Here is a 13830-nt window from a genome sequence, read left to right as displayed (position 1 = left end):
ATATTTTATTTTGCATTTACTTTCCATTGAGTCTGTTAAACATGTTTTATACTGTTGGATTTTAGTATGAGTCAGCTAACAATGTTTTCGTATGAGTCAGTGAAATGCTAAAGGGAAGGTTTTAGTAAGGATATTAATGTTTTGCTCAGGAAGTATATTGAGTTGAAAGATGTTAATTTAGAAAGAAAAATGTCCTTCCTTCTGTTTATGGTTAAGCTGATTTTTTTTTGATCTTTTCTTTGATTTTAATATTTAATGTTCTTAATTTCTTAAAGCCAAAGCCAACTGAAACAGTCACAACTGATGAGTCTGGGGTAAGATTAATAAACTGACCCCAGTGGTTTTACCTCTACTTGAGTTTATTCTTTTTACCATGTCTTTTTTCCACCAATTTTTTTCTGTATCTTTCATAACTGTCTTACTACCAAGGTGTTATGCAGTGGTTTGCATCCATTGTCAATGTACTATTGAAGTCTACTACAAACAACCCAATATGATCCTTATTAACAAACCAGAAAACTTGGAAATGCATGTGATGTGTGAAGCATTTCTACAGGTCCTGTGTTTTAGCATGTAATTTTTCCTTTTCATATCATGCTTATCAAGGTGAAAAGGCCCTCAAGATACATTTTCAAATCTTACCTCGTCCACCTTTGCATTTGCTGTTGTTTTTCTGGAAGTGTTGCATGTTTGAGTTTGTATTTGGTTTGACTTCTTCATGATGCTCTTCAGAACTCTGAAGACAGCGCTAGAATCTCCATCACTTTTTTCCGGCTCTTCCGGGTGATGAGGTTGGTGAAGCTGCTTAGCAGAGGAGAAGGAATCAGAACGTTACTGTGGACATTTATTAAGTCATTTCAGGTTAGAAAAATTTATTTATATTTGCTTTATTTATACACCAAATCTTACAAAGCAATAACCTATAGAGTGCAAAAAGTATTTCTTTTGAAATTCATGCTGTCAGTAATGACATATTTAAATATATTTGCTTACTAATGCCAAAAGAAACTTCACTAGTTCAATGAGTCCAAGGGTCACTTTGTTGTTTAATAGTAGCTTTTACCGTGAGATTTCTATGGTACTTTTTACAAAGTATTTGGTATATCTGTCTAAAAGAGCTAGGATACGTTTGACACACACAGGTCTCATACTTCTACACATTTTATTAGGTGCCTACAAAAGAGGAATTTAATCCTTTTTTTTAAAATAGGTAATATTGATTTTATAAATGTAACAGATATTTCAGTCCTTGTTCCTGGAAACTCTGATGAATGTGAAGTTAATGAAACTCTGTAACTGTATAGATGGAAGTATCTCAGTGTTGTCAGAATCAGTAACAAAAATAAAATTAAAACATGCTCAAGATGATTATTCCCCTTGGATTGCTGGCAGAAATAATTTAAAATATATATATATGTATTCATTGTGTGTAGCAGAATACTAAGAGTGACAGATAGTTACATTTTAAGCATTTGCATAGGAGGAAAAACCTTGGAAAAGCCTATGTTGTGCAGATAAAGTATTTTCGTAAATGGAAATTGAAATTATAGTGTGAAATTATTAAGAGACGATGCACCTGTTCTGTTTCTAGGCTCTGCCTTATGTTGCCCTTCTGATAGCGATGCTGTTCTTCATCTATGCTGTCATTGGAATGCAGGTAATTAGAGGATTTTTTAGCATTCAAGTATGTTGTTTGCTTCTTGGAGACTTGTTTGATAAGATGCTTATGGAATCATGCCTTTGGTAGTAGTGCTATATATAAGGCAGAACTTTCAAAGTAACGTAAAAATGTCTGATAGTCAGAAAATCCAAAAAGGTGCAAGAAAATAGCTTGGTTTGCTGAAAGGAGCCATTCCTCTTCCATGTACTGTGAAGCTTATTCCTATTAGTGCCTTTTTTTGTGCTGTAGACTTGTTTAGGAAATCGGGCATTAGAACTCCATCTTTTTCTGGTTTTTTTTAAAGTCTTTCCCGTATGAAAATAATAGAACTAGGAAAAGAATCTAGCTGAAGATTTAGGCACAACTGAGACTATGGTTAATCAAGAGCAGAATTATGTACAAGACGTGAAAGCACGGAAAGGGTTTGAGTAACTTAAAATGTAAAAATTTGCTATGGGGATGGAGGGTGCCTCTTCTCACACCGGTGGCAGTGCTGTGAGGTCAGAACAGGTTCTCCAGTCTTAGTAAGTGGAGACAGCTGGACAGGAGAAACCTGTCAGGAAACCGTCCCTAAAATTCACGCTGCGGGGCCATTTCTGGTGGGAGGCTGGGATGGAGAGCTGTTTGCAAGGGGACTGTGCAGACTGCAGGAAAGCAGCAGGTAAAGGCACTGGGAGTGTGGCTTGAGTTGCATGGTAGTCTCTGTGCCACATGTGACATCTAGTGCCCAGAGTGTGGCTGAGTGACCATGCACACTGTGGCTGAGGTTCCTATTAACAATCCTTAATTTGGGCTACAGTTTTCTCTTTTTTAAAAAATATTTTTTAAAAAATTTTTTTTTCCCCACTTGGTAACACGGGCTGTCTTGCCATAAGGCTTTAGGGTAGCTCTATGTTCCATAAAACATTACAGATGTTTTCTTCTGTTCTCAAAGTTGTAAGGTTCTTAAAATCAGCACTAAAGGAGGTTCCAATTAAATGAGAAGACCTGTGCTATAGAGAGTGGTTTTGCTTTCTGACTTTTTTTCTTCATCATTTATCCAAAAGCAACTTAAATGCCCTTGCAGTCCAGCAGCATGTGCACAGAGCGTAATGGTGTTAATTGCACTAAATTAAGTAACAGCCTTCACTGTGCTATAAGAGGATATAAATGTATTATATTGGGGAAAAAAAATGGTCTTGCGGCCAAGGAATTGCAATTTAATTTTGAAGAACTGAACTCTGCCATCTCTGGCTTAGATCGGATACTCAGAGTCTCTGCTTTAGTTTCCATCTTGGCAGCTCTTTTTCTGTATTTAGAATTGAGGTTTTCAGGACAGCAATTATTTCTTACTACATGTACAATATTTACCACAGTAGGCCTTTAATAAAGGACTCAAGGTGCTAGTTTAACACCTGAAATACAGGAATATATGTTACTATTATAATGGCTTCTTAATGCCAGAGATAAATTATAAGGAATTATCTTGTGCATGTGATAAATTTACTGCATTTACAACATATCAGATAAAATCTAAAGAGACTTAAAGAAAGTGTATTTGTGAAAGTGTTTTTCATACATACTGAAGCAAGCTTAGACTGCAAGGTGTACAGCTTCTGATAGTCCAGGTCACTAGGACGAAAGTCAAAATCCTGTTTTGTTGTAGGTATTTGGAAAAGTGGCCATGAGGGACAACAATCAAATAAACAGAAACAACAATTTTCAGACTTTCCCCCAAGCTGTGCTACTTCTCTTCAGGCAAGTAAACCTTAACTCTTACTTAATGCATCCTGTTTGACTGATGTATGAAAAATATCCGTAGCTCTTGTACCATGGATTTGTCCGTATTTGTCTGCAAGTGAGCGGCAGTTTAGCGTAACAAGCACGTACTCTGTGTGGCTGTGTACTGAGTGTCCCTTGGCACAGCGGGGTTCTGATAAGGCCATACAGACCTACCTGCATTACAGCTGTTGTGAAAGTTCCCATTTGTGGAGCGATTGTGTTCAGGTACAGCCCAAACCTAGTCAGCCCTGACATCGCTGTGCAGGTGCTGGGAAAGGTGCCCTTACTGTTACCTTTAGAAACATGGCTAGCGTGGCAGGTTGAAATAGTGAAAGGTTGTTGCAAAGACAAAGAAATAAACTGTTCGTACATTTGCTGAGGAGATGACAAGGAGCAGAGGGTGTGACTTGCGGAAGGGAAATATCAGATAAGCAAAAGGCAAAATTTTCTGATGTCAAAGATATCTACATCTTGATGGAGCAGGATGATGGAATCTCCATTGCTAGAGAGCTTTGCCAGGATACCCTCAGTGTCCTGGAGCAAGGATAGGGAACAACGTAGAAGGTGACAATCTCTCTTGCCTGTGGTTCTGTAGCTCCACGGAGCTCCTCTGCGTTGTTAATCACCCAGCTGGCAAAACTGGACAGTCGTTCCTTATCTGAATCCAATTACCCAGAGATATCTAAGTCACTTTTCGCATGTAAAGGCTTTTACTTTCAAACTAGGCAATAAACACAACCACAGCTGTCATAAATATTTAGTGGTCTTGTAAGTATTTGTAATCATGTCTTTGCACAAACTATGAAAAAAAATGCAATAGTAGAAGTTCGAGACAAACATTTCTTCAACCATCCTGAGGAAAAGGCAATTCATCTGTTACAAATGGATACCTCCATAAACTTTTAGGACAGGTTTTCCTAAAAAAGACCATATTTATACACAGCAGCTTCACTGCAGTATTTAACTTATAAATTACAGTTTGAGGTTCGGATTTTTACATGCAAGTCTACCTTATGTGTCTGCAGTGTCAGACCTGTGCTTGTTATTTCTGAAACAAGTTCTGTATTTTTGTAGTTCCTGCTTTGAAAAGCTCACAATCTGTCTTCACATTTGTGCTTGTAGGACTCCACGCATTTTGTCAGACCTAAACAAATTAATACATCTTTAATCCATTTTGATCAAATAATGCCTAATTTATCTTTGTGACTTTATAAAGGTGTGCAACTGGAGAAGCCTGGCAGGAGATCATGCTGGCATGTTTGCCTGGAAAACGCTGTGATCCAGAATCTGATTATAATCCAGGGGAGGAATACACGTGTGGAAGCAATTTTGCCATAATTTATTTTATCAGTTTTTACATGCTTTGTGCATTTTTGGTGAGTCTGGCTTGGACTTATTAACAGCAACAAGCTTTGGCATTTTGACTTTTTTCTGAAATAAAAAGAGTAGTGGGTTCAGAGAACAGCTGAAAATCCTGTATCTAAGATATTTTTGCAAGGTTATATGTTTCTATACAGTCCTAAATCCTGTGTTATGTACTGGTTTTCACAAGGATAGTGCTGAAACACTGGATCACGTTGTCCAGAGAGGTGGTACATGCCCCATCCCTGGAAGTGTTCAAGGTCAGGTTGGACGTGGCTCCAAGCAACCTGATCTAGTTGAAGATGTCCTTGCCTATGGTAGGGGCTTGGGATAGAAGATCTTTAAAGGTCCATTCCAACCCAAACTGTTCTATGATTCTAAATTCTCCTGTGCAAGGTGTTCTTCTGACTACATGTATGCAGGAGTGATTGATTGTGCTTTTTTAAGCTAGCAGTCTTTTTATTGCCTGTTATTTCATGCATTTCCCAATAGTATAATTAAATATTCATTAGTAATGAATTTGTAATTCCTTTGACTTACTCTTAATTTTCCTTATATTATTTAAACTTCGCAGAATTTGGATTTGTGTCTCTGCAAGTGTGCTCAAACTGTAACACCAGAGATGTGAACAATAACCTTTCTTCCTAATCTGTGGCATATTTGCTGTAAAATAATATTTGAATAATATTTTTCCTCACTGCAAGTGTCTGGTCTCAGCTGGTTGATTTGTTCTATTCACAGTACTGTGCTCCTTGCAAAAGCAGAGTGGTAGAACAGAATTCTGTGAACTAATGTAAACATAAATGTTCTGCTGTTCTGTGTCATCTTCTGTATTAAGAAAATATGTGCAAAAGTCTTATTGTCATGACATTGAATCCCGTTAGTACAAAAGCTGTTTCCCAAGATCTACAGTAATACATGCATTGGATCCATTCGTTAATTTGATGTAGTGGGAACTGGCAAATCAAGGAAGAGAACCAAAACCATGTTACAGCTTGTGTCAGACTAAGTACTCTCAGAGAGAATCACACTCTTGTCATATCATTACTCAATAGAGTTCCAGTTAGCCAGTGAAATGGTTAGCAAGTATTTTCCGTGATATTTGATATTTGCCAAAAGTCGTCATTGGAGATCAATTTATTTGTTTGAATTCTTAACCTGCTACCTTATGAAGTTATTTTAATTTTTATTTAAATTTCAAAATAATTAAGACAGATTGTTCTTGATTACTGTTTTAGATTATAAACCTCTTTGTTGCTGTCATAATGGATAATTTTGATTATTTGACACGTGACTGGTCTATTCTGGGTCCCCATCATTTGGATGAGTTCAAAAGGATATGGTCAGAGTATGACCCTGAAGCAAAGTAAGTTAGATCATTTCTCTGATAAGATTTAAGTGGTAAAAACAATAAAAGCAGAGCATAGTATATTCTTTGGGAATGGATGTGCATTTGGTAACTGATATATGTTGATTCTAGGGGAAGGATAAAGCATCTTGATGTGGTTACGTTACTGAGACGCATTCAGCCACCACTTGGTTTTGGCAAATTATGCCCTCACCGAGTGGCCTGCAAGGTGGGTTTTAACCTATTTTCTTTCTGGGTTTTTCTCACAGTTCATTCGTATATTCAATTCTGCACCATGTGACATGTATGCATAGTAATCGTGTCTGTTCACAAGCTCTCCCTTGCTCTCAAGTTTTCCTGTTTTTTTCAGGCTTAACTAAAACCACTAAAATTAGTGTCTTCTCTTAGCGTGCTCACTTGAGTAGTTACACAGAACATCAAAATGAAAGGGATTGGTCTGTAAATTTTATCATTAGTGTATTTTTGTGACGTATATGCACTACCTCATCCCAGCATTTCTAGTGACCCAGTGTCACATAGAAGACTACTTCGACCCACTGACATTTCTGATTTCTTTTCAGTCCCAAGGCCAAGAGGGTGGTAACTTACTTTAGTTGACAATGAAGTTTTGATACAGTATTTTAAAGATGTGTTTGTGAGAAGTTTGCTGCCCATGAAGCATAGAAATGAGACTGAAGGGTGGGGACTACAAGATGATAAACCAAGCTGAAGTGCAATACAGCATGTAGCAGTGGACGAGAAAAAATTAAAGGGAATATAAAGTGATGTAGAATGTCAAGCACGAGGTGTAATTTAGATGAGGATCAATTGCATTTTAATACAAAAGTTAAAAGCAATACAAAGGAGATGAATAATTATTATGTTACTTGAGGACTACAGAACTATGGATATTGTGGGTTTAGCAATTTCAGTAGGAATAAGATCAAGCCTTTTAACTAAAGGATTGTTACAAGAGCACTGTCATTTGGATTTGGTTTATATCTGTTTTATAAATAGGTAAGTTGATGTATAAAATGCTGGGTTCAAATGGAATGCCAGAGGGCATACTTAAAGCAAATCTATATCTGTATGTGATGATAAATTATGTAATTTAAACTAGAATAGAAGAAAGTCAAAGTCAGAGATTAGGAAAATATTTTAATAGTTTAACTAGTGTTTTCCAGACAGACAGGATCACAGTGATAGCACTGTGAAAGAGGAACCCTGTAGTTCAGGGATGGACTAATCCAAAGAGGAAAGCCCCTTTCACACTAATTTAGTGTAGATAGCATGAGAGATGCACAGCATCACTGGAGAGTTACCTGAGAAATGAACCAGCTTACATGGGACAGAGCTGGTGCCCTGGTTCTTATGGAGCATGAGGCTGGAGCAACATGTGGGAACATGACTGCAACTGGAGAGCATGCTCTTCAATAACTGCATTTATGCTCAATACTTGTATCGTGTGACTTCTAGCCATAGCCAGACAGTAGGTTTACTGTTTGCAAATTAACTCAATAAATAGCCATGAAAACTAGTGGATAGTTTTAGCTTTTGTATGAATATGGATTGATTAATATCAGAAAGAAGTAATATTGGGTGGTTATAATACCTAGATAGGATGGAAGACTTAACTTGTTTTGAAGACATGTATAATTTTGAATGTGTCAGCTTTTCAAAAATTAACATTACAGGAGTTTTTTCCAAAAAAAGTTGCAGAAAAATTTGTTTTCTTTTTCTCATTTACAGAGGTTAGTAGCCATGAATATGCCACTAAACAGTGATGGAACCGTCATGTTCAATGCTACTTTATTTGCTTTGGTGAGGACTGCTCTAAAGATAAAAACAGAAGGTAAGGTTCTTAGCTGTAAAGCCTTTACTGCACTGGTCAAATGGTACAATAAGGAAAAATTACAGTTTATTTTATTCATTTTGTTGGATGTGAGTAAGGCTGCCTTAGTCTTCCTGGATTCTTTTTACTTCTGGATTGTGGGTTCTATTCACTGGTGCTGGAAAAGATTTTCTAGAAAAAGAAACAGATGGTGAGGGAAAAGCCCAGGAAATCTCAGAAATTATTGTATGCTTTTACCTGATCAAATAAAAACATGTAGCAGTGGCATACAGAAGTTCTAGTGCAAGGAATGAATGAGTTACACTTTCTGTCCAACCAAGATGCTCCTTCCTCCCTGCTTTTGAACTGGATGCAGATTTGCACCCTTGAAAGCAACATCCCCAGATTGGTTGAGGCCAGTTCTGAGTAGGCTTAATGGCTTTCTGTCACATACATGGGAGAAGGAAAAGTTTTAAAAGTAGTAGTATGTTTCAAAGATTTTTGCTTGGTATTTTCATATATTTTTCCTTTATGTTATCACCCCTTTCTACTCTGTGTTCTGTGTCTTCTGCCATTCTCAGCAGAATGAGTTCCACTGCCAGTAACAAACTAACGAGATTAAGCTCCTTGAGGCATTGCTGTGGCTTAGGTGAGCGCTGAGAAAAAGCTCGGTGGTCAGCTGCCTCAGCTTGCAAGCGTGTACAGCTGGTTAATTGTTATGATTAAACAAATAAAGTCTCAACTTCAGATCACAAAAGAAGTGACTTGCAAAGAATCACAGAATGTTAGGGCTTGGAAGGGATCTCAAAAGATCATCTAGTCCAGCCCCACAAGTCATCCCTTTCTGTGCCATTTAGGTTATTAAGCAGTTCAGGTTATTAAGCAGTGTCAGAGTAGAGTAAAATTCTGTAAATGACTGTTGACCTCTGCAGGACTTCACAGAGTGATTTGAAAGCCTAGTACCTCACTGGGTTATACCCTTTCTTCTCTTTAGTTCTTGTAGTATTTTCATCTCCTACTTCTTGTAGCTTAGGCTTGCTACAAGGCATCCTTATCACTGTCTTAATTTGTATATGGCTAATAAATATCCAAAGGATCATTCCTTGCAGCTGATTGAAGCCTAATTGCCATATTCTGTTTTTCTGTTTCGTTGCCACAGGTAACCTAGAGCAAGCAAATGAAGAACTTAGAGCAGTTATAAAGAAAATATGGAAGAAAACGAGCATGAAGTTACTTGACCAAGTTGTTCCTCCAGCTGGCGGTCAGTCTGATAACCTTTGCAATGTGCTATTCTCTGTGCCTTTTGGTCTTTCTAGATTGTTAGGAACCAAAGAAATAAAATCACTAAATTTTGCAATTATAATGTCATTGAAGGACAATAAACAATAATAAAATAGATATCGAGAGAATTATATCCTATTACACTAGATAATCGTATAGGACTGATAAAACAACTTCCTTAGATCAAGAAGAGGAAAATGCTATGCCTGTTTTCTTGCTTGAAAAGAACACCTTATTAGAGCTAAATCCTAAAATTCTATTTTGAATCATTCAACAAAATAAACTTAGTTATATTTCAATGCATTGAGCAAAATAACATGTTTTGTACTAATTAAGCTTGACAATGTACACTACATTATAGCTTATGTCTTTGTATATGTTGAATACTTCTGGGATAAAACTAAAAAGCATTAATTGCTAGCTTAGAGTATTTTCTTGCTAAGTGAGTGGAGCAGGAGGCTAAATTACCTCAGTTACACTAGTTTAAACCAGAGCAGTTCCATAGTCAACAGACAATGGAAATGGTCCAGATTTAACCAGTGTGACTGAGATACAAATACGGCCCATGAAGAAAGTTATCTAAATTCTAATGATACCAACACGTTTGTGAGAACTACAAGGCACGTGTATTAGTTGTTCCTACGTGCTGGAAAATGACATGTCAGGTATTTGTTACATCTCTCTTCTTAAATATATATATTCTGATATATATTTAGCCTTTTCTTCAATATATACATTTTTATTAATATGCTGTAGTGTAGGTTTTTAGATGACTGGTTTTTACTCGCTTTTTCAAGTTTTAAAGGTGCAGGATCTGTCACACTGTCACCCACACCCAGAGTTTATTTATCCAGACAGCCAGTGCCTGGATCCATTGTAACCATCTGGGATTTCGTGTAGTTTATTGTACTCTTACAGCCTTGTGGCAGCTTTCGAGGCTGATCAGGCTCAGGGCCGCAGGGCTGGGTGCTGGTGGTGGAGGCTGATGCCTCCACAAAGGTGGTGCCCGCCTCGCAGGGGATGCCCAGCACCCTGTGCGCCATCACCCGGGCAGCAGCAGCAGCAGCGTTGGCTTGGGTGCTGTCACTGTGGTGACTGCCAGAACATAGTGGGGACGAAAGCAAAAAAAAATCTAGCCAATGTGACTATCCAAAGGGGAACTGATACTGCACATTTAAAACAACTTTTTGTGTTCTACTCTTGTTATTTTTAGCCTTACACTGAAGTGCTTGCATGGCATAGATGAATTGCTTTGTTCTTGTTGTAACTATGTGCTTGAGCTTTTTCTGCAGCCTCTGTTCCTTTCAACTGTGAGTCTTTCCGAATATTCTGAAGCAATTCTGTTTTAGGGTGGTGGCATGGAATTAGTGTTGCCTCTTGCCAACTTTATTCCCCTACATTTTTTAATTGAAATAGAGGAGCATGCTTCAGAATAGCGAGCTGTGCCTGCCTAAATCAATCTGACAGAGAATCTGTAAAGATTGCATACCTAGAACTAATCTTACATAGTAACTCACTGTTAACTTCAGCTTCCTTTCATTGCTGAATATAAGCTGTATATTTATTTTCAGCTATACTAAAATTCATTGCTAATATTTATTCTGCAAATGCAGTAGCTCTTCAGTGTAGCTAGCAGGCTGAAAACCTCATCACTGCTCAACTGACAGGAAACAGCGTGGCTTCTGCAAGCCACTATAAATAAGAACATGTTGGGAAGTCCTTAAGACATTTATTATGAATTTATTATTTCAGTTTGATTTGTTTCTCTGTGGACCTTGTTGTGACTTCCCTGAAAATTGAAAATATTGTAACCTACCTAGAAAAAAAGAGGAATATGGCTATTTTACATTCATGTGCCATAGGAGTGTAAAATAGCTTGGGATACAGTAGAAATCAGTTCCTATTGGAGCTTAATATTAATAGACAATTGTATGTGACAGTAACACCAGTGACAGCTGATAATAACAATCTGATGGGAGACAGAAAATTCTTCTCAATGTAAATCAACAAATTGTCAAAATTCAATGTGTTAAAAAGACTTGCACTTAAAAGTACTTAGCAGTCTATTTTAAAAGGTTCTTCTCCAGTATTACTTTTGCTGGTATTACTGAGGGCTAGATCCTTTGTGTGCTCATGGCCATGCCTCCAGAACACAAACAGAACGATTATTTGCAGAGCAGAATGAAAATAATCAGTATAGTATTTATTTCCTGAATTATAAATAGATGCATTTGAAATGAACAATTACTTAATTATTGGTACTGGTTGAATAACTCATAACCATAATTTCATTAAACTGTTAACAGCAACACATTTTCAGTGCTGAAAAATTAAACTGCTTTGCAAAAACGCAGAATGTCAGTCAAATGCCTGAACACATGAATGAGGTAACAGTCTTGGGAGAGTAGAGAGTAAGAGAAATACATACAACTCAGAGATTCACCTGTATTCTCTAAACTCCCCAGTCTCTACCTCAATCCCATTTAATCCTGCCTAATACTTTTTGCCCTGTTCCAAAAACTTCCCAGTGAAACAGTTCCTTTTGCTGTCACTAATTGTACTTACAGATTTGTCTCTTCTGTGGTCAGTTACGCTTAGCTGCCTCCCTATACCTGTCCATATCTGGCTATATGTGTGTTACTCAAAAAAACAACGTCAAGGATGGCTCCCCTTGGCCAGGCTTCAGTTCTTGTGTGCTCGTGTCTGCAGCACAACTGACTGTGCCTGTGATGTACACACGCACGATGTTGGTACATACTGACCTCGGCATGGACAGTTCAGCGAACTGGTAATGAATGCATTCAGCTACACGTTTACAGAAAAGCTGATGCGTGCCCAGAGTGCTCAGTAAGGGCCTTGCATTTCTGCCTACTGAGACTTTGCAGCTATTATAATCTCGGGTACAGTCAGTAGTCGTGCAATGTCGTAGCCTGACTTGAGACATGCTCTAAGTGCAACCCGTAGTAGTATATGTTATATCAAGTCTGTTACTTCTGTCTGCTTGTTCTTTCTGGGAGCTATTTGCTATATCACTTCATCAAAAATTCTGTTCAAATACTTGAAACAAAATAGTATAAAGGATGGGGAAAGGCTTTGAGGAGTTTGACCAAAGCTACATTGCAGATCAATGCATTCAGCTGAACTAAGGAAGGCAAGTTTAGGTTAGATGCTTTGTAAGAGATCTCTTCCTCATACAAAACACCATTAATCTCCCGCCCAGTTGCCAAGGGAGATTACAGATAAACGTCAAAGCAAATGTTCATAAAAAGTTTAGAAGTTAGGTTTGTGGAGTCAATTGAAAAGCTTTTTACCGCTGAGACCAAATCTGTAGGCTCATGGACTTGTGAGCTGTGGAGCTGGGGGCACTTGGACCTTTGAAGAGAACGTCAGTGTTTGGCAGAACAGGCTCTGTGTGCTAATGTATTTCCTGCAACAGACTGGTCTCCCAGCCAAGATTTTAAAGCTATTAATTACAATTATTTTTTGCTTTGGTACAGTTAAAGACAAATAAAATGCTTGGAGAATATATCCTTGCTACATTCTTACTGTTGTACTTTCTCACATGCATGCAGCCCACTTTAAATATTATAATGAGAGAAGCTTGTTTTCAATGGTGGATAATTCGTTTTGAGACAAGTTTTGTCACAGAGGTAGAAATGAGTTTAAAGCAGTATTGTACACAGATTGGATTTCCCCATCCTTTTTATTGATGTGAAAGAAAGTCACAAAAAGAAGAAAGTTATTTAAATTTAAATTAGCAAAAGATATTGAATTACAGGTAAAGATATTATTAGAGACACTGTCATTAGTTAGATACATTGGTACGTATTATTGATAAAATGAAGATATAAGGAAACTGTTTTAATCAACTGTTAATGTATGATGTTACAGGATATGACAATAGATTGGAGAATTTGCTTGACAATTAGAAAAAAAATGTGTTTAACAGAATATTATCATATGTAAAAAAACAACCACAAAACAAAAAACCCCAAAACCTCAAGTCTATCCTAAACCTCCTTTAGAGAATTAAAATATGGAGAACACAAATGACATACAACTAAAAAAAAATAATTCCATAATTTCCAACAAAGATGTGTTCAAATGTGTCTGGGCCCATTAGATTTTCCATGTTTAGTCAAGTCACAGCTGGATAGAGTAACCCAGGTCCTGAGATGTGGTAAGCACCCAGCTGTCCCAGCAAGGGAAACTGGACTGACGGGAACTTGCTGCCCATTGGGAGGTGGGTCCTGACAGTGGAGAGAGCTCGGAAGCCTAAAACACACCAGCCCTCCTCTGTGCTGGGCAGTAGCCAACTAGCAACCGTGTTGCCAGTAGCTGTGCCCAGGTACTGAAATAAGTCAAGAGACAGCAACACAGCAGAAAGGGAGATAGCTAACTTCATGCCAGGTAACCCCAGGGGGAAAAAAAGTGTGTGAAAACAAAAGCAATGTTTTTGAACAGAAAACTGTTCCTAGTTTTCTGGCAAGCATTCCTCATCCAGAGATCAAACATGCACAGCTGAGTTATTAACAGGACTCATAAAACAGGCACCTACATTCTTAAGAGGCTGTGAACCAGGCAATT

The 13830-nt window shown here is 37.7% G+C and overlaps 1 protein-coding gene across 1 annotated transcript in view; it reads left to right on the top strand.

Moving 5' to 3' along the window:
- The window catches only part of CACNA1D (calcium channel, voltage-dependent, L type, alpha 1D subunit), a 173541-nt gene that overhangs the window by 137187 nt on the left and 22524 nt on the right, over positions 1–13830 (top strand). The window contains 8 exon segments of the mRNA XM_009864410.1: positions 733–861; positions 1592–1657; positions 3306–3397; positions 4638–4797; positions 6022–6149; positions 6264–6360; positions 7881–7983; positions 9122–9223. Coding sequence (XP_009862712.1) covers positions 733–861; positions 1592–1657; positions 3306–3397; positions 4638–4797; positions 6022–6149; positions 6264–6360; positions 7881–7983; positions 9122–9223 — 877 coding nt within the window.

Source organism: Apaloderma vittatum, unplaced genomic scaffold (assembly GCF_000703405.1).
Source record: "Apaloderma vittatum isolate BGI_N311 unplaced genomic scaffold, ASM70340v1 scaffold4652, whole genome shotgun sequence".
NCBI lineage: Eukaryota > Metazoa > Chordata > Aves > Trogoniformes > Trogonidae > Apaloderma > Apaloderma vittatum.
This window is presented reverse-complemented; position numbering and strand designations above follow the sequence as displayed.